Genomic DNA, 19,420 nt, shown 5'->3' on the forward strand with positions numbered 1-19,420 from the left:
CATTGCTATTGCTACCTAAATGTTAAGAAACTGTAAAATGATTGGTTAGCGAGCCAGAGCTGACCATTCAAGTCTGCACTTCCAATCCGCAGCCTTTGTAACACACGCGCACGCACACACACACACACACAAAAGCACGCACACACACAAAGCCATCCTCAGGCGTGGGTTGAGCTGGGCCGACAGTAATTATATATAGCCATGCTGTTTTGAGAGGGGGAGAAAAACAACAGCAAAGCAGCAGTGGCACTTTCAACCATGTCCTTGAGCGCTACAACCGCTGCTCCAAAATGGAGGCTTGAAGTGAGTTGAGGAGTGCAGGACATTGTTGGGCTGGTTCATATGCGGGCATTGCTGCTGTGATTAGCAGTCTCGAGAGTGACACACATATTTATGTGACACACATTTAGCTGTGACTCCAGACCATCAGGAATGTACTGGGTGTCTGCAGTGGCTGGAAATGTTCAAGTCCCTGAGATAGTTAGTGTCGTTGATGAACTGGCACTGAGCGATGTGAATTCCTTTTTTTTTTAAAAACACTTATTGTTTTTGTCTTGTGAGGAAAATAACGGTAACAGTTCTTATCTTGAGAGAAGAGTAAATAACTCCATCAATATTCTCAGTGTCATTAGGATATAAGTGTCTACTACTCCAGCCTAAAATAAGACGTGAAACATATTTTCATAACTCATGAAGCCATCAATACTCTCAAATGCAAACTGTGGCATGCTAACATTAAAATCCAAGGAAATCCAAACTGTGGGACTGTAAAGAGAAGCTCGCCTCAAAATAAGGAGCTGCTTGTCCATTTTTTTATTATTTTTTTCAATACACAAATCTCCAAAAATGAACAAGATATGCTGACAATTCACTTCTATTGAAAAGCAACGCAGTGCTTGGCATGCCGTATACGAGTCCAGTCCAATAAATATCCTGTCCAGCAACACAGAATTTGACGAATGCAACCAAGAGAGGCCATGTGAGCGAATGCAAACACATTCATACATGCATAAGGTCTTAGTGAAAATGAGTAAAAAGCATTAAGGGGGACGCTCTGTTTACATTAGCACTGAGACATCTCAGCACCTCACAGCTGCAGGGCTTATTTGTAATCTGAAAACACAGCCACGTCATGGAAGAGTTGGGACTACAGGGGGGACTCAGGTTCCCAAATGCTTGTGAAAGTAAATGTCGCATCGAGTGAATGAATGGGACATTTGGAAGCGATGGAGAAGCTAAAGCTGGTCATTTTGACTCATGTCAATTCTGATACGTGCACATAAAATCTGGAAGAAGGAAATATCATAAGAAGTATCGGAAAAAATTAAATGATGACACTGCGAGTGGAGGATTTTGCTCTCATGCACACTTGCATATTCTTGGGCAGCATTACGTGGTTAAATCTCCAGCCAAGACGTTAACTCGCTAAGAAAGCGTGATTGAAATGATGTAAAACCCCGCGAACGTTGGGCTGCTTAACGTAATCCCTGGTTCTCTGATAACAGAGGGAGGTGCTTCACCGTGGAAACCGCCTCGAAGTGAGAAACAACTGATGCTCCAATGACACTACGTCCGTCCCTTACAGACGAATCGAGCCGTGCTCAGGACTCCGGCCAATTAATTTTGCTGCCAACTTAAGATGTGACAAGGCCTTTACAAGGTATCACACAGGTAACAGCAGCCTACTAATTTGCATACAGCAGTTTATTAACTGCACCTTGGTACCGGTCATTTATTCATCCTGAAGTGCTCGCTTGTAACGTTAACTATGAGCAGCAGCCTGTTAGGGGATGAAACATTCAAACTAAAGCTCTGTGCAGTGTAAATTGATTGCGCGGTGATACTGTAATGTCAGGAACAGTGTTCAGTTCTGCTCAGTTGCCTGACGCTTGTAAGCTCTGGTTTATCTCACTCAACCTCCTTGGAACAGTGCCGGTAGTGCATCTCTGTGTTGACTGATTTGTCAATACGCTGTCTTGACCACAGCTTCTATTAAGGTCAAATTTAAAGGTGGTCTGTGTTCATGCCACAAATGGTTGTCATAGTTTCCGTGGTTCATCTTAATAGGTCAAATGTTCCTCTTTTATTTATTTATTTTTCTTGGCTTTTGGGTCATGAGGTTGGTCACCTGGCATGCATTAGCTTGTTTAGAACGACTTGCAGTTGAATAAATCGCAGCTCTCCTGTCTGTTGTGTTTTTAAGTCGAGAGACAAGCAAATGTTTACTCATCCCTTGTATATCAAGTCTGCACACGGAATTTCAATTTTCAAATCTGCGTTCAAGGAGATTAGTCAGGATTCCATCGAAACTTTAGAAACCGGCAATTTTAAGATTCTGGTATTCATTACTGGGAAGAAAAATGAATTCCACATTTCTAAAACTTATCATGCCGCAAAGGTTTCAGGTTGGATTTGTTTCAAAGATACCATGATTAAACTTAATCTGAGCCCACCGAGTCACCACGGCCACTCTTTGAAGTTTTTAAGAGGAAAATCAGCCATTTCTCATTGCCACGTTTTCTTCTCATAATCTCTTTTGAAAGCTGTGACAATTGTTTGCCCTCAAAATCACCGGAAACATCAGGAAGTTGTTGGAAGTATCCATTTCCTATCTCACTTCCCCTGATGGTGGTTGGGGCTTTGGTAAACCACTGATAACAGTATGTGTGTGTCTGCATGTGTGTGTGTGTGTGTGTGTGTATTTTCTCTCTCAAACAGAGAAGGCGTTTCTGAAAGTGGATATGAGCAGCACAAAAAGTAGATGATTCCTCGCTGCAAATCCCACAGGCTGCTTCCCTTACCTTTACATTCAACCCCGAGGATGGGAAAAAAAAAATGCACATAAAATCTGTCGAAGGAATCCAAGCTTGCCAGAGCAAAACCAGCAGCATTCTCTCTTTTTAAATTGAAGACAATGAGCTGCTGGCTGCAGGCGAAGAACAGGGAAGGGCTAAAATGGTTTAGTACGACAACAAGAATTCACCTGAGTGTATCTTTTTTCATACGGGCGTAACCGCTGGAATGAAAGCTGCCATTAAAGGGCAAAAACAATCGTGTGCAGACAGTTACATCCTATTAGAGACACGCTCAGGTCAGCTGTAACTGCACCACCGTCGGGTGACGAACACAGATAGCTGCAGTTATTACAGGGTGGAGATTTCAACGGGCCTCGGGTGCTTTTAGAAATCTCACGTGTCACGTCAACGTAGACAAATGATCATCTGCTCTACGGTGTCAGTGAACAACGCTGGGGCAATTAGAGAAGCTTTACGTACTAATACTACACAGAGAACGCAGTGTGCTGGAGGTGCAACAGGAAGTAGAGTAATGAGCATTGAGCGAGATAAGATAGCTATCGTGGGCGATCTTTGCTCCAGCTCTCTCTCCTTGACTTAAATATGGAAAACTTCCTCTGTGTGTGTGTGCGTGTTCTGACTACATGTTCTGCTTGGCTGCTCGTTCCTAACACATGCATGTTCTGGCACAAGGCCTCTGGTTCAAAGTCCACGGATTCATTGCACAGCCGAAGCGTTTCAGAGAAAAAGAGAGAGTGATTCACCAGGTAATGAACACGGCTCGCTCTCCCACAGAAAAGGTGGGCAACGCATGTCAACAACCTCAAATGAACTAGCTCGGAGCGCTGACACCTCCTTTATCATGAGAAAATGAAACTAGACAACCGGTGGGCCGGCTGTCTCAGGTGCTTTATGCGTGGACCAAGCATCATTATTCTAAATTTACAGCCCAAATAATAAACAACTCGTGATTGCTCCTCAATACATTAACACACATGGATCTGGCCTACTTCCTGTTGTGATCCGTTAGCAACAAGCCCATGATTCACTGCCAAGGAAATTTAAATCTTCTTACCTATAAAGACAGAAGAGAACAACTCTTCAAAATATACAGGAAGAATAAAAAGGAACACGATCAGTTCACAGTAGAAAAAAACGCCGCTTTGATCAAATGAGCCACAAAAATCCCAGTCCTGCTTCTTTTCCTCCACGTTTCTCACCATGCTGCGTTTGGTTTGCCATCGTTGTCTGTCTGTGGGTGGGATAAGATCTGTGCCACCAGACAACTGGTTCGTCTTTTAAAATTTTTAGAGCCATACAGCATTATTCAAATTCACTGATCTCACACTGATATAGAACACATAATTCATATCTAGCTGACTGGCACAATCCTCCCTCCTCCTGTATGGATCTGCCTAGTTCTTCTCTCCCCTTTTTCCAATCCCTCCAGAAGCAAGGCTATATCAAGCAGCTAAGTTCTAAGCTTTCAGACATTGGGATTGCAATAGTGTCTGCTGAAGAGAAGAGCTGGCCTTGCACTTTAATGACAAGCTAAAGTCAGGGAACATCCAAAACAGCAGGACTTGTTTACTTGGCAGAAATAAAGCAGTCCTAAGCCTTTCATCCTGGGCTTTACTGAGCCACTGTGGGTCTGTGTGGAAAAAGGGCAAACCAACGCCACCCAAGGCGTCAAGTAAAGTCTTCATATATGCTTGGAGCTGAACTGGCTGCTTGGTAGCAGCATATAGCCGTAGCCCGCGACGGAGCGCTAGCTAGTTAGTTTGGAACACATGCCTATGAAGTTTCAAAACCCACACAAAAAACATAGGCCTTTTCCTTTTTCCCACCCCTTTGTAGAGCTTTGTAGATATGCCAAGACAGGGCCTTTGCTTCCAACGCAATTTTAGAACGTGTAATTACAGAGACTTGCGTGCTGTAAATTTAAACATTTTCAAAAACCTGTAATATGCGGTGAGAATGTCATACTGAGTTGATAAAATGGACAGATATCAGGTTATTTTGAACATGCTCAATACCTCCGATTGCAACAAATAATTTGCAATCATTTCCGTGCTAAAAAAACAAACAAACAAACAAAAAAAACGTCTCTCTTTTTAAAAAGCTCTCGCTGTCTTCTCTGGCTACACTTGGAAGCCTGTTTCCTCTTGTTTTCTCTCCCCACCCACCTCTCTACCTCCACTCAGTGCCGCAATCTTCAAAAACAAAGAAGGGAAAGAAAAAAAAAAATCAAAGCAACAAGAGCAGTGATTAAATGAAGTAACCACTCTTTGTTGAACCTTATGCGAAGGGCTCTAGTGTCCCGCTAATAAAAGTTTTAACATGCTTTGATATGCATGAACGGGCCTTATCCTTATGCTTCAGTGTAACCATTTTCATGTTCAGCGAGCGCTTCTGACGGGCAGAAGAAAGAAACACATGAAGATACGGCCAGTTTTACTGTAAGGAGGTTCTGCCCACAGTGGACATGACCATGAGCTTCATAAATATCGTGCACTTCTTGCAGTAGGAAATATTCACTACAGATATGTGGGCAGAGAAGACTTTATTCGACTGCTGAATAAGTGATGAACTGTAAGTTTACCACGGGCATTTGTGAACATCCAGAAACAACAGCATCTGGGCTTCAATCAGAAATTATTTAAGAAGAATTCAGCAGAAGTAGAAGGTCATCCTCAGCAGGCAAGAAGGAAAGAAAAATTAATACATACAGTCTTGCAGCAAAACGAAAGACCGAAACGTGATGCAACTCGGTTCAAGACGTGCTGCTTCTGTGCTGCCACTGAGTATAAGGAGGAAACTGGGATATACGTAACACATAAACAACTGCAAGATCTTCCCTCCACCTATCAGCCAGTGTTATTTAAACTGTGTTATTTATGACTTATTTGTTGCATGGTAATTTCCCTGCAGCCTTTTTTTTTCAGGATCCCAGACTTGTTATCAGCGTGCGTTCGCTGATCTTCTCATGCACGCAGACAAAACATCCACTCATATGTGTGCATACCTAAAGTTATTCTTTTTTTTCTTTATCATTTATTTTCTCTCTCTCTTCCTGTGCATAGGGGAGTGCCCGGCGTTACCGTGGGCCTTGCTCGGGAGGCACGCTACATGAGGAATCCTTATTTGGTCAGAAAATTCACATTGCCACTTCCAACAAAAATAACTCCAGTTTGTTGATGCGACTACCTTGGGAAACAGGACCACACACGGCAGTGAGGACAAACTGGAGCAACTGCTTCACTGCCCATTCCTCATTTCAGTTTAATGATCACTTGCATTCACAGCAATAAGAGGCCTGTGTGTAAGCTAGGTTCAACTAACTCAGTGACGGGACCTTTCAAAGACAGAGTCAGAATTTTAATTATCTAATTACTGCAAATGTTATTTACGCTAACTGCTATGCTTTGTTTGATTTTGTAAATGTGTCGTTACAGCACAAAATCTAGACAAATTCTTCTGTGTGACCCTGAATTCAACAAGAAGCAATCTGTAAATTAACAGAAAAGCTTGGTCTATGCATAAGGCTTCACTTTGCAACTATTACAAGTATTTTTTTTTTCTGCTCTATTCAACTAAACATAGCCTGCTCTAGCAACTTTAAAAGAGTCCAATGAAATATTAATCATCACACCATTTCCGGACTACCATATGAGAACACACTTTAGAGTGTTAGAGTGGAAAAACCCCAGCAGGCTTAACCCACTCCTGTTCTGGGTGAAAACACTGCGTTCACACTGCTCTTCTTTTTCAAAAGAGAAGAAACAGGAAACCTCGTAGAAGCTTGCAACCTCGTCAGCCGTGCTCTACTGTACAACTCTGGATTGAGTCTCAAAAGACAATTTAAAATGTAGAAAATCTTTGTATGTTTTTATGACCTTTACAGTAGCTAGCGTATCTAGGTGAGGAAAATACATGTGGTATTTCCAGCTACGCTCCCGTGTGACCTTAGCGATGTCAGAAGAAAGAAAAGAAATAATAATATAATTGTGTATTGGGAACAAGGCCGCCGTCGATAGCGACACCCGATGAGCTGATTTCTTTGTAGTCGTCAAAAGCTTTCTTTCACACAATCTAACAGCCTTTTTCAAGGGTACAATTTGTCCCGTGTTACAACACGAGGTCATGGACTTCCCATTCTGAGGACACAATTTATAGTGACATTAATTTCCATCCTCGTAATAGCCATCTTACCTGTCTTGGTGTTAATGGCGAAGAAACCCTGGGGATTGCCGCTGGTGATCCTGTAGGTGAGTTTATCGGTGGACTTGGCATCTGGATCAACGGCGTTTATCTGGATGATCGACACATCTTTGGGGGAGTTCTCCATGACGGACGGGTAGTAGACAGGTTCGGAGGTCTGCGGTGCATTGTCGTTCACATCCAGCACTTCTATGTAGACCTCGACGAAGGCGGAGAGGGGCACCACGCCACGGTCCATCGCGTACACCGTCAGCCAGTAGTGAGGCGTTGTTTCATGATCCAGCAGTTCCTGGGTTCGAATGACACCTAAGAGATTTAAAAAAAAAAAAAAAAAAAAGACATAAATAAACTCTTAAGTCCGCATCATGTTGGAGAACATTTTTATGTGCAATACACGACCTGAGTCTAACATTACTGCCTGCACTATCAGTGATCTCTGAAATCGATTTCTGGCAATGAAGAGAACAGAAGCTTTCGAACACCAGATGCCCCTGAGCAGGCAGATGTAGGGGTTGACTGAAAAGGCCTTTTGCCTGAAAAGATGTCAAGGTGGTATATTAACAACAACAAGTCAGTGCTCTCCTGTTTACATTTCACTGCCATGTGGGGGCTGTAACCTTCAGCTGAGCAAACAAGAGCTTTCAGACGCACACAAGTTGTATAGGTTTACACCGGTTAAACTGACGAATAAGTAGATTCTGTAATGTGGAAACGGGGGATATGGCAAAACATGAGGCTGACGAGTAAAAAAAAAAAAAAGTCTAAATGCAGTCTTCAGCATCGGTGTACCTGCTTTTAAAAACAATGCAGTTTTCCTTCCCCGTCTTGACTCGACTTACAAGAACTCACCAGGTGCTCAGGAGGTACGCTGTGCTGTAGGAAGGGATAACTGAGAGTGTGTGTGTCTGTCAGCAGGGGTAGGACTATCGGTTTGGGAGAGAGGAAGTGTGCTCTCTGTGTTAGTTTACTTGTGATAAGTGCTACATACACAGTCTGAGGTGATACCTTAATTACTGCTCCTGCAATATACAATCTCCCCGGATTACCTGAAGTTGGAGTGTGCACAACCTACAAATCCAGATTGACCTAAATCTTTCTAATTATTGTGTACCTTGGTGCACGAGATCCAATTTCTTCCTGTTTTTATTTTATACAAAGAACAAAAAGAAATGTCACAAAAACAAAAAGTGCGGTTTTGCCAAAGGTGCTGAATAAGAACACTGACATTCTTTTCCACCAGCATAAAATCTAAGCTCCTCCATTTTTTTGGGGGGGGTTGTTGAGTTCCTGGTGACTACAACTCATCCATCCGGATTCTTCATACAGTGTAAAAAATCAATTTACTGCAAGGGTTGTGAACGCCATATTCTAGCAGATGCCTCGATTGGCTCATCGGGTTACTGTGTGAATAAAAATGCACTGATTGAGGTTAAATTGGCACAATTCTTCTCCTTTTGTTGCTACAGTGCTTAAAAAGAGTAAGAACAAAAACAAAACAACAAGGTTCTCGGATGCAATAAAGCAGCTAATGTAACAACAACAGCGTATTATCTGGATAACTTGCACACGTGGGGTCCCATTATTTCAACAAGCACAAAATCTGCCTCTGTGAAGGGCAACATAAACCCGCTAATATCTTCCAGACAATGGAAACTCTGACAACCTTAATAACGGCAGCCATTTCCATGTCTGTGTTACTTGAAATACCTGTTTAACCTTGATAGCTGCGATGGAATTTATGGCTATATTTGATTTTGTTATTATGTGAAACTAATAAAAGTGAATCACGTCCGTAGCATTAGCGGCTACGGGGTGTTGTCCATTTCCTACAGCGAGCCTGAAGCTATAGTACACTCCCAGTTTTTCGTGGCCCAGATACAGAGCCTCGACAAAAGCATAAAGACACAATTCAAAGTTTGAGTAGTTTACATGGAGTGTCTTTGTGTTGCTCTAGCCTTTGTTCACTCGCTGTAACCTGATAAACTGCGCTGAAGAAGTTTTACCAGGAGTTTCACTTGTTTTGGGTAATCAAACGTAACTCCAAAAAGAGATAGCGAGCAAAATGACTTGTCACAAATTTCGCACCCCGGGAGGGGATTTTGTGGGTACAGCTCATTTGTTTTCTCGCCCCGCTTTACTTTGGCTTCCCTGCATTTTCGTCCTGGGATCCTCTCTTGTCATTAGTCATCATTACAGCTCTCTCAACTTAGCTTCAGGCATGTAATAAGAAGGGTAGTCAGGCAAGGGAAAATAGGTAGCTCCCCAATGTTTCCCAAAGCCAAGAGTCCCGTGGCAAAAAACAACACTGGGCAGTATATCCAGAATGCAAATGAGATGACTCTATCCAAAACGCAAAATGAGACCAACAGATACAAAATGATTGCAATACTTTTTAAAATCGGCTACTGCAATACCATGATAACGGCAGATTTGTGATTCCACTGAAGCTGACCAGTTGTAGTGGATATTATGAGCACGACTGGAAGAAAACATGCAGGACAAATGTTTGACATAAATAAGAAATTCTTATGTGAGGCACAATGAGCAGAGATGCAAAAGAATACGGGGGTAAAACTTTCAAACATCCAATAAAGGAAGCAGCGGAAAAGGAATATTAACTAGAGAATGCTAAATGAACGAGCAGGTGAGAAGGTAAGAGAGGTTGGTGTAAGGAATGAAGGTAGAGCCCAGCAGAAGTAGTCATGTGTGCACAAGCACATGAACTAATAAGACAAAGTACAAGAGAAAAGAAGAGACAATTGGGAAAGTACAAGATATCTTTTGTGCTTCTGCCAAGGAGATGCCCATGCTTGAGTGCTCATCTATTTGAGTGGCAGACACCAGCGTAGCAGAACAATTCCATTTTCACCAGGGTCATGCTTTTTGCTCATAGTTCCTCTCCTTGTAGCTATCAGCATACATAAGAAAACTTCATATTTTGAGGATAAAAAAAAACAAGCAACAAGAGGATCTCACAGAGGTTGCTGTCCACATGTCTGCCATTTCTAAAATGCTCGAGCTTTTTGTTCATATTTATCAGGAAAAACTGACCTTAAATGTCTAAAACAGCACTTATGAAAAGCTATCTGCCATAGCCTCTGGGAGAATAGCTACGAACAAAGCACGTGAAAGATGAATCTGAAGAATTTACTTGCCACACCCACTCTATATACCTAGCCTACCCAGTAAAGCAGAAGCAAAACCTGCCCTTGGGCCACAAGAAAAAAAAAAAAAAAAAACAGACTGTTGAACAGCCTCTGCCAGATTTGCTTTCCGCTTTTTTTTTTTTCCCTTACTTTTTTCTTTTCCCTCTGGCTTTGTTCTTCAAAGCTGCTTGAGCACAGTGGCAGTGTGGTCGAATCCTCAGACAGCCAACAGATTTTCAACTATCAAGACCAGCAGGTATTTTATATGTATGCACTTAAATCAACATCCTGCGCAGATACACAAAGAGTTTATTCTTCAGAAACTCACTTATCCACAGTTTGAAGAGGGTGAAATTTGCTGCAAAAAAAAACCTGCTTTAAACACTTCACTGCATGTCACAAGTTATCTAGCGCGAGAAGGGAAAGTTTCTAAATATAGCGTACGCCGTCAATACGAGATTAGACGATATCTACTTAGTCTGTTGTGCTGATTTTCACATTTCTGACCCAACTGTGGAAATATGCATTCGCAGATCAACCATTGACCTGCAAAGTGTTGACTATGTAGAGGTAATGCAACATAAACCAGCACTTCCTTGTACGTTCTGTTGGGGTTTGCTTTGAACTACCTCCGTTAATTTCACTCACCCCTACCCCACATTCCTCAGCCTTCTCAGGCCTCTAGCTCACATGCTTACATAAACTTTCTCAACCCCCCCTCGCTCTTCTCTTTCCACAGCCTGGCAAAATGCTTCAAATTCCACCAGCTCGTTGTTGGGCCTAGTGTAATAAAAAGAGTTACAAACTAAGCCTTCTGCTACCCAGCAGCTTCATACCACATCATCCCGAAGTTCACAGACATGTGTCGCCAGGATACAAAAGATATCAAGTCATGCAGTTTTAATGCCTGAAAGTTCTGTGAAAACTTAAGAAATTTAAATGAACGGTACAAAAGTATGTTAAATTGTTGTCATGCAAATGCTTAGCCCGAGGCACCGAGATGAGGTGATTACAGGTCAAAAAATAGATTTATTTGAAACCATTAGCAGCTATAAAAACTGTGACGTTCAAGAATATTTTGATGCTTTTAATACACAAATTGAAAAGGAACAAAATGTGTCTGGGCCAGGCTGCATGAGCTGTTCATAAATGTATTCAAATGTCTGTATGGTAAGTCCTTCCCCAGTTCTTTGTACTACCCAGTAGTTGTACTGTGTCAGATCGCTTCTTTTAAGCTTCATTTAAAGACTTCAATACTGTGTTTAAATCAGTTCTAGGTAAACAGTGCTGGCAATCAGCTATCGAAACAAAAAGCCATTGCAGCAGAAGCTAGCACGACTTTGTAAAAATTACAATATTAGCATATTAAGGCTAACTGCTAACCCTTACTTTACTTATTTGTTTAATTTATACCTGCAAATGCATAGAAACATAGCAATGTGGAGCAATTTAGAATTTGTACTATTCATGCATTTTAGCATTTGTGTGAGCTACACTAACTTTGTTTACAGCGGCAGGTAATTCAGCAAAGTGCCATGCACGTGTGTTTGGAAGGAGGCATGGTTTTTTAAATCAATTAATAAATAGCATTAAATATATTTGTATATATGATGCTCCACTGCAAATATTTTAATTGCCAAGTACTTTGTGACAAAATGTTGGAGTTGGAGCCTGTCTGTGCAACAAAAGACTCACTGGACAGGCAGCTGAATGACAAAGAACCACCAAGAACCTGGTAGGTAAATACAAGACGGGACGGGCCTGAGCGAGCTGGCTAACTTAACTTTTACAATAAAATACTGTGGCGGGCCTCCACAAATAAAACAATGTAAAACTGTAATCAATCATGAGTGCTGCTATTAGATGAAAAATTAAGAAATACTAAAATGTGTTGCCGAATACTACGGCAGCCATTGATGTTTCTGGTGGCCCCACCCCGATTAAATCAATATGTGGAAAACACTGAATAAGAAATAGGTCATAAATATATTTTTCTACAATATAGCTGAGACTGGAATTCTTGCGTGTGGAGAGGCGGTGACAATGGCACCAAGTGTAACCCTTCTTCATTTCAGTAATGTATAAATCTAAACCAACAAAGAGCTGATTATTTTAGAAATACATTTTTACCTTTCAGTTTATGTTATTTCTTTTATAAAAAAAAGGTGCCCATGGTCACAAATCTATACTGATCTAATCTTCCTGTTACTTTCTAGTTACACTTGCATGCTTGAAATCCTTTGCATTATGTGATTATAAACAGGCTTACAGCAAGCAGGATGACTCACATTAAGTCACACAGAGGTCATAATGCACTGGGATGGGTCTCAGAGATAATCATAATGATGATAGACTATCACACCCAAACCACGTCTATCTTATCTCCTTCTACCGGACAGCCTATTACAGCCTATTGAGCCAGTGAGCCATTTCCACTTCATGCATCACTGGGCATGTTACATACTGTTACTGGTGGCAGAAATATGGCCGTCAACAGCTGGCTAAGGGGAAAGTTTTGTGTTTTTAGCGGGGTGTAAAACAATAGCGCACCCACCGCTGATACTGAGCTCCGAATTCCTTCATCCATGACAAAAAATCATGTCTAAGGAAAACATGAAAATCATTCATTTGTGCATCTGAGTCAGCAGAGACGGGGAAAAAATATATCTTTTGACACAGTTGTTGCATATTGGTGATGCATGACTGAATGGATTTTTCTTTCCCCCCCATTTAAAAAAAAAATAAAAAAAATGCCTATTAATTCCAGTTGAGATAGCTTTTGGGATTTAGCTGACGATACAAAGCTTCCATTGTTACTGGGAACAGTGTTATTTCAAAGGGCTTTCAAAAAGGCCTCAGAGCAATACTCCTTGATTCAATATCACAGTATTATTTCGGAGCAGTTGCTATACCTCCCAGCCCTGAAGAGCTCGCTGCTTGTTCCTCTGATAACAATGAGTCCATCTCCATTCACGTCAGTACCCCACCACTCTGAATGTTTTCCTAGTTTCCAACACTATACTGTCTGTAGCTGCACATCTATATCTCTATTGGCCTATTCATCTATATCTATCCATATACCATGTTGTCATTGTATACCCTGTGCTGCAGACTTTTGGTTGACAGCAAACAATTTCCCAGGGGAACATAATATGAGCAGAGAATCATGCTATCTCTTCAAGTGTCACTCTGGAGATACGAACAAAAAAAAATCATCTCTTTCTGGCTTCTCATGCATGAAGTCGAGCCAATTCATGTCACGTATGACTACAGATCAATACCTGCTTATGGTCGCAACAACAAAAAAAACACAAGAGAACAGTAATGCTATCATGACACTATATCAGTAGTTGAATATTTTGGGATACTTAATGCTCTTCTCGCTGACAGTTAGCTACCACTCTGGTGACTGCTCAGGAAATATGAAGCTACAGCGAGCAGCTCACTAACATTATGTTTCTTGAGTCTTTGCTGGTTGCCTGGCAACCTGACGGAGACAACAGGACTCCAATGAAATAATCTGGTACACAATAATACCAACGTGTTATTTTTACACTTCACCTTTTCAATGGATCAAACAAACAAAATTAAAAAGCTATCTTTGAAAGAGGTCCGTCACATTCTGGCATAATTGCCTGGACACATATTTTGAGCTGACCATGATAATTGTGCATGACTGGTATTATTGTTATTATTTTCATTCACCTGTTTAGTTGGATGAAACGAACAGGAATGTCGTATCCTAATCACTAGTTCCACGTAGCTTACCACCACTTGTACCCCCTTCTCATACGATGCTAACGAGCCAACTGTTTATCTTAAGGCTTCTCAACTGACTGCATTTTGATGAGCATCTATTGACATTAACGTAGAGGATTTAGTTGCAAAACAAAACACCACCGCGCTGACTGTGGGCACATTTTGGTTTAAGGCCAGACGAGAAACGCGAGCCCAGTAACCTGGAGGAGGCGATTTTTTGGATTTGCAGCAAAAAGGTAGCACTCAAAGACATTAATACAACTAACCTGAAAGAAAAAGAGGCGTAAAACAAACAAAAAAAAAAGGCAATTTAATCATTATTCACAATTATTTGTATGACAATCAAGTGTCAGCTGAAAGTTCTGCTCTAGACAGCCCTACTGAAGAGGTGCTGGTGAGCAGCTCCCTGCATGCATTAGCTAAACTGACAGCTGGTGGGAGTATCATATTTACTGTACGAACATGAGAGTGGTATTTTCTCATCAACTCTTAGCATTAAAGCAAGTATGCATACTTCCCAAAATGCTAAATGCTTTGTGTTACACATGTGCACCTCCGGTAGCTCTAAGTAAGTCCTGTGAGGTAAGACTCGTACATGTAGGGGGAGACAAAGGCCAAAATGCCACTAAAACGGCCAACAAGTAGCTATGATAACTGACAAATAGACCAGAAAAATGTCGAATTAAAAGAGTTTATATGAATCAACACGGATACACTGCTGTTTCAGTGGCTGTTGGGTAAATGTATTTTTATGTATTTAACAGCACTCGAGTGTATTTGTGTTCAAGGCCATCCCTTGTCAAGTATCACACAGCATGAAATTGACTATAAATGCTCGCAGTAGTAGCTCAAACTTGAATAAAAGGACAAAAGCATGTCAATATTTAAGCAGAGAGGGCCCCTAGTGAAGATGCCCAGTTGTGTCTGCGGGGAGGACGCTTTCAAAATATCGCTGTTGTTTGTAGTACTACGGGGGCACCGAATCTCTTCAGCACCAGTGACTTGAAGTAACTAAAAGTGACTTCCAAAGGGAGCAACTACTGAAAGACAAACATTCTAAAATGCAAAATATGCAATACATCACCAGGAATAGAAAGTATAGATCTAATTCATGGGTGAATGTGGCGTGACATAAATTAACGCACAATGAAGCACGTCCTCTGCAGCAGGCAGCTCTAGGTTTCTTTAAAAAGATTTAATGGACTGAGAGAACAACATACTTTTAACTAGGGAAAGTGTGTTTTTCATTTAGCAACCTACAATCAACTTTGTCCCGCTGCACATTCCTGGTCCCATCTCCACAGTAACAGCACTCAAGCAAGGACTATTTGGAATCATGTGCCACTTAGCAGTCCAACTTTTATCTCAAACATATAGAAAATTAGGGACAGAGGGAAACAGCTACCACTTTAAGACTACATCTGATGCCAAAAGACTGACCATAAACAAGTACAAGCATAGTCTTTTTCATGATTGTTAAGAATGTGTTTACTTTAACGTGGTGGAAAAAAAAAAAGAAGTGAAGAGCTGGCAATTTTTTTTTGTGTGTGTGTAAATGGAACAGGACTTTGCATCAAACTGTTTCATTTGCTTTCACAAAGAACGCTTTCACAGCACAGGCAGCAAACAGTTTCAAGTGAAAGGGCAATGCATATTTTATCCAACAAGAAAGGGCAATGCATACATTATACAATCAGCATCTGCGTCTCGCGTAGACTCAACACCACTGCTCCGGTCATTGGATAATTCCACTGGAAGATAAGAAGCAACTTGCTTTGACTACACTTTCAAAATAAGTTGTGTCTGCATCCCCACCACAGAGACACATCCCTGAGTTACTCCTTCCTTTTTTAAGTGGGAATATAAAACAGTAGATAGAGTTGCATGTGAGTTCGATGATCAGGAACTCATTTGGCTGATTTTTTGTTTTTTTAGGGACTCAAATGTGGTATTGAGAACTGGTATTGTGGAATTCCTACTTTTGAGAGACTAGAAATAAGGTTAAGTGACATTTAAAGAGAAGTATAATAATCTAGGTAATATATAAAAGAGTACATCATGAACAAAGGTGTGATTTGACCCTTAGCAACACTGTCCTTTTACTCTGCCTTTATTTTGACTCATCACATACTTCCTTCTTGATGCATGAGCCATAAAACAAATGAGCAATTCTCGAGCTAATTTATTAAAAATGCTTAACTACAGACATTCCTAACTGCAGATTCTTGAGTGCTAGTCACCCAAATCCTTCAATTCCGACTCTTTCCACCTAACATCACTGCACCCTGCAGCGTGAAAGTTGAAGGTTTTACTGGAAGTGCTGAATAAGGCCTCCTGTGTAGGTGCCTCTTCTCTATTTATCTCTGACTTTCATGCAGCTGCCTACTTTGGATTTTGATCAATTAGGACGCAGCTTCCTGATTTGCACAATCTTTAGTTATTGCAGACAAAGCCGAATGAAAAGACAATTACTCACTGGCAATAAAAAGTGCCTATTCTTTGGAATCTGTTGACTGGTGCCGGATGTAAGGTGTGTCAGGCTGAGTCAGGTGTACTTTGAGGAGTAGAGACTTGCCTAGGTTCATCAAGATAAGCATTGTTTTATTGCCAGTGTGTTTCAAATAGGACTGGAAGTTGACCTTAAATGGGTTCATAGGGGGGTTTTTTTCCACTCAAACACTGTCTCAACTGTTACTAGCGCGTGTCTTGTTTTCATGGATATAAAGATTTTGCCCTTTCTAAGTGCAGAAATGCCACCGTAGTCGACTCTGCAAAAGCACATGCTTCTTTGGCAATGCTCAATTTGTGCAGAGTGTGAAATTTGAGGAGTTATAATCCTCACAACTTTCCCCAGTACTGACCCACATATGTAGTTCTCCATTGGATTAACCTACAACCATACAGTTAGCTGAGCAACACCTCAGGGTTTAACGTTTAGCCCAGCAGTGCCAGCATTTCTTTAAAAATGTTTTTCGATGATTTTTAGAGCCTTGTAGCTGCAAAGCCTTGTTAAAGAGGAAATGGGTAAGAAAAGGAATCACTAAATCAGCCATTTGCCACGCTCGCCTCTTCAAAATTGGCATCTGCCCTTGAAAACCCATCTCATCTGACCTCTAGGGCTCCAACACATAAAACAGTAGCCAACCACTTATGGCATGAAAGCCCTCACAAGTAAAGTGTACGCTTCCTTCTCAGCAAAATGGTGGAGAAACAAAGAACACTAGTGTCTCATACAAGAAAAAAAGTGACATGCAGAATTTCTCATAGTTGAATTGAACAAACCAGGACAAAAAATCTCATATTAGAGTTAGATTTGACAGCTGTTTCTGCTGAAACTCTGTGTTGGCTAATGTAAGATATATAATGTTTAGTATGTCAAAAGCTTTTAGCATATTCAGTTTTGTTGCTCTCAAGTGTCTTGCACTGTTTTTGGTCCCTGTTGGTCAACAATCATCTATTATCAAACTTTCCGATTCAAGCCAAAAGTGGTAAATTTGGTCCACAGCATGAGAAAGGACTCAGAAAACAGTCTTGATAAGAGTACTTTTAAATTAAGATGGCAGCAATCCAATGACCACAGAGCTTTTAATAACAGAGAGAATGTCTGGACAAACAGTTGCCATGGACTCCCTGAGCAGTCCCACAGAACAGGAACGACAACTGAGGAAGACGACGAGGCTGGCACACAAGGGCCTCCATTTACTGGAAGTTAGATGACAACAGGATGGTATTCAATAAACAGCAATAATGGATGCCGCTTTTAAATTTAGTCGCTGTGTCTCAAACAAATAACTTGTTTGTTCCTTGCATGGTTTGAGAACGTCAGTCAAGTGGGTAGCAAGCACGGCCTGTTTGCCTGTTCTAAAATACATCCTTTGTTCGGATTTGTTAGATACACCTACTCTACGAGATCCACTCACTGTCTACTTGCATCAACCACTCCAGAGTGCAACGCTTTCCACAGCAACGCTTTGTTACCCCCGTCGTAGTATTGCTGTTACTGCGTTATTGTGGATGTCATTATAAGAGGAAGAGCTGAAAGAACAGTGGTTTATAAACAAGCAGAACACTGCAACCCAGATGAAGTCAGAGCATCAGATTGATGTAGTCTCATCAAACACTTGTGCATGGGTTAAGGATTACAAGCAACAAATAAAACAGGGAAAAAAAACTTCAGCAGATTTCCTCACTCCTTCCCACACGGAAAAACAAATTTCATAACTGAAGGTGTGTGGCTCCTGGCAGTTTTCCTCACACCACTTATTCATTTGTTTTCTAAATTTAAACCATTTTAAAACATTCTGGTTAAGATTCACAACATGCAGCTGCAGCTCTGAATATATAGCGGGGTGTGCACCCATGCTTATATTTTCCTTTTGGAGGCATAATATTCTAAACGCATATGGTAGCTTAACAGACCACACCCTTCGTCTAGTGAAATCATAGGAGGGGCATTACCACCTTGGCTGTATTTAGTTGTCTACTGACCTCAGATGTAATCCATAATGACAGGACCCAGCCCAGGACAATCCTATCATTGCACCTCCTGATAATCACTTAATATATGCCTCCGGGATTAAGCAGGAGATCAAACCAGGCTCCTAGAATCTTTGCCCTGCACGAAATTTTAAGTTAGACGTGGATACCAGTCGCAGGCCTGCATGTGGCTCCATCGAGACTAACACTGTAGCTTAGGTTCGGACAATATGATAGTAATAAGGAATACAGTGGTATTTAGAAATCCCAGTATGATCAGTCAAAAGATATAATAACCTAACGTGTAAGTTCATTATGTAGTGTATTGTGGTGCAAAACACGTGGCATTAGGTGGAGGAGGGAGGTAGTCAAACTAGAAAAGACAGAAAACACTTGCGGAGATACAGGCCTCCCATCTTGGAGTGTTCACCAGAATGCATGCGGTTCACCAGATGTGAACCAACGCGAACAAAGCTTTGTGCGCAATTTGCTACGATAAAGTTGTGTCAAAAACAGGTTACGCATCAAAGCCCTACTGACCAGGGTGCCCTATAAATACCCCCAGTAGTTTACATAAGTGCAGCATTTGAATGAACAGCCTGCACAGCAGGGATACAGTTACCCGACGAAAACCAAAATGATAGCTCAAAAGCTCATTAACTGGGTCCACTCAACCTGTATGCGCTTAACTAAAGGAGCTACTTTTTGGCAAGTTTATACTTAGGATTTAATTAGGTTAAATTATTCAGCGCTTTTTTGTAAAAGCTTATTTATCATTCATGTTCTGCCAAACTCTGACAAAAGTGCTTTAGCTAAACGTTATTAAAACAGACAAAGAATTATTTGGCACTAGGAATGACTGACTTTATCTGTATCCCACATGTCAAGATGGGACAAAAGCATTTAATCCCAGTAACACATGCCCAAGCGATGGGTATTAAATGGCACTGCATGCTGCTACAATGTCATACATGTGTAATAACGACTTCTCTTTTCTATTTTCTATACACAAAACAACCTGGT

General features: G+C 41.2%; 1 protein-coding gene across 2 annotated transcripts in view; it reads right to left on the reverse strand.

Annotated features, from left to right (window-relative positions):
- fat1a (FAT atypical cadherin 1a) overlaps positions 1 to 19,420 on the reverse strand; it is a 74,413-nt gene that overhangs the window by 48,728 nt on the left and 6,265 nt on the right. For both annotated transcript variants that reach the window (XM_008282081.1, XM_008282080.1), the window contains exon 3: positions 7,008 to 7,322. In XM_008282081.1, coding sequence (XP_008280303.1) covers positions 7,008 to 7,322 — 315 coding nt within the window. The remainder of the gene's footprint in view (positions 1 to 7,007; positions 7,323 to 19,420) is intronic.

The sequence above is a fragment of the Stegastes partitus genome, unplaced genomic scaffold (assembly GCF_000690725.1).
Source record: "Stegastes partitus isolate 25-593 unplaced genomic scaffold, Stegastes_partitus-1.0.2 Scaffold256, whole genome shotgun sequence".
Taxonomy (NCBI): domain Eukaryota; kingdom Metazoa; phylum Chordata; class Actinopteri; family Pomacentridae; genus Stegastes; species Stegastes partitus.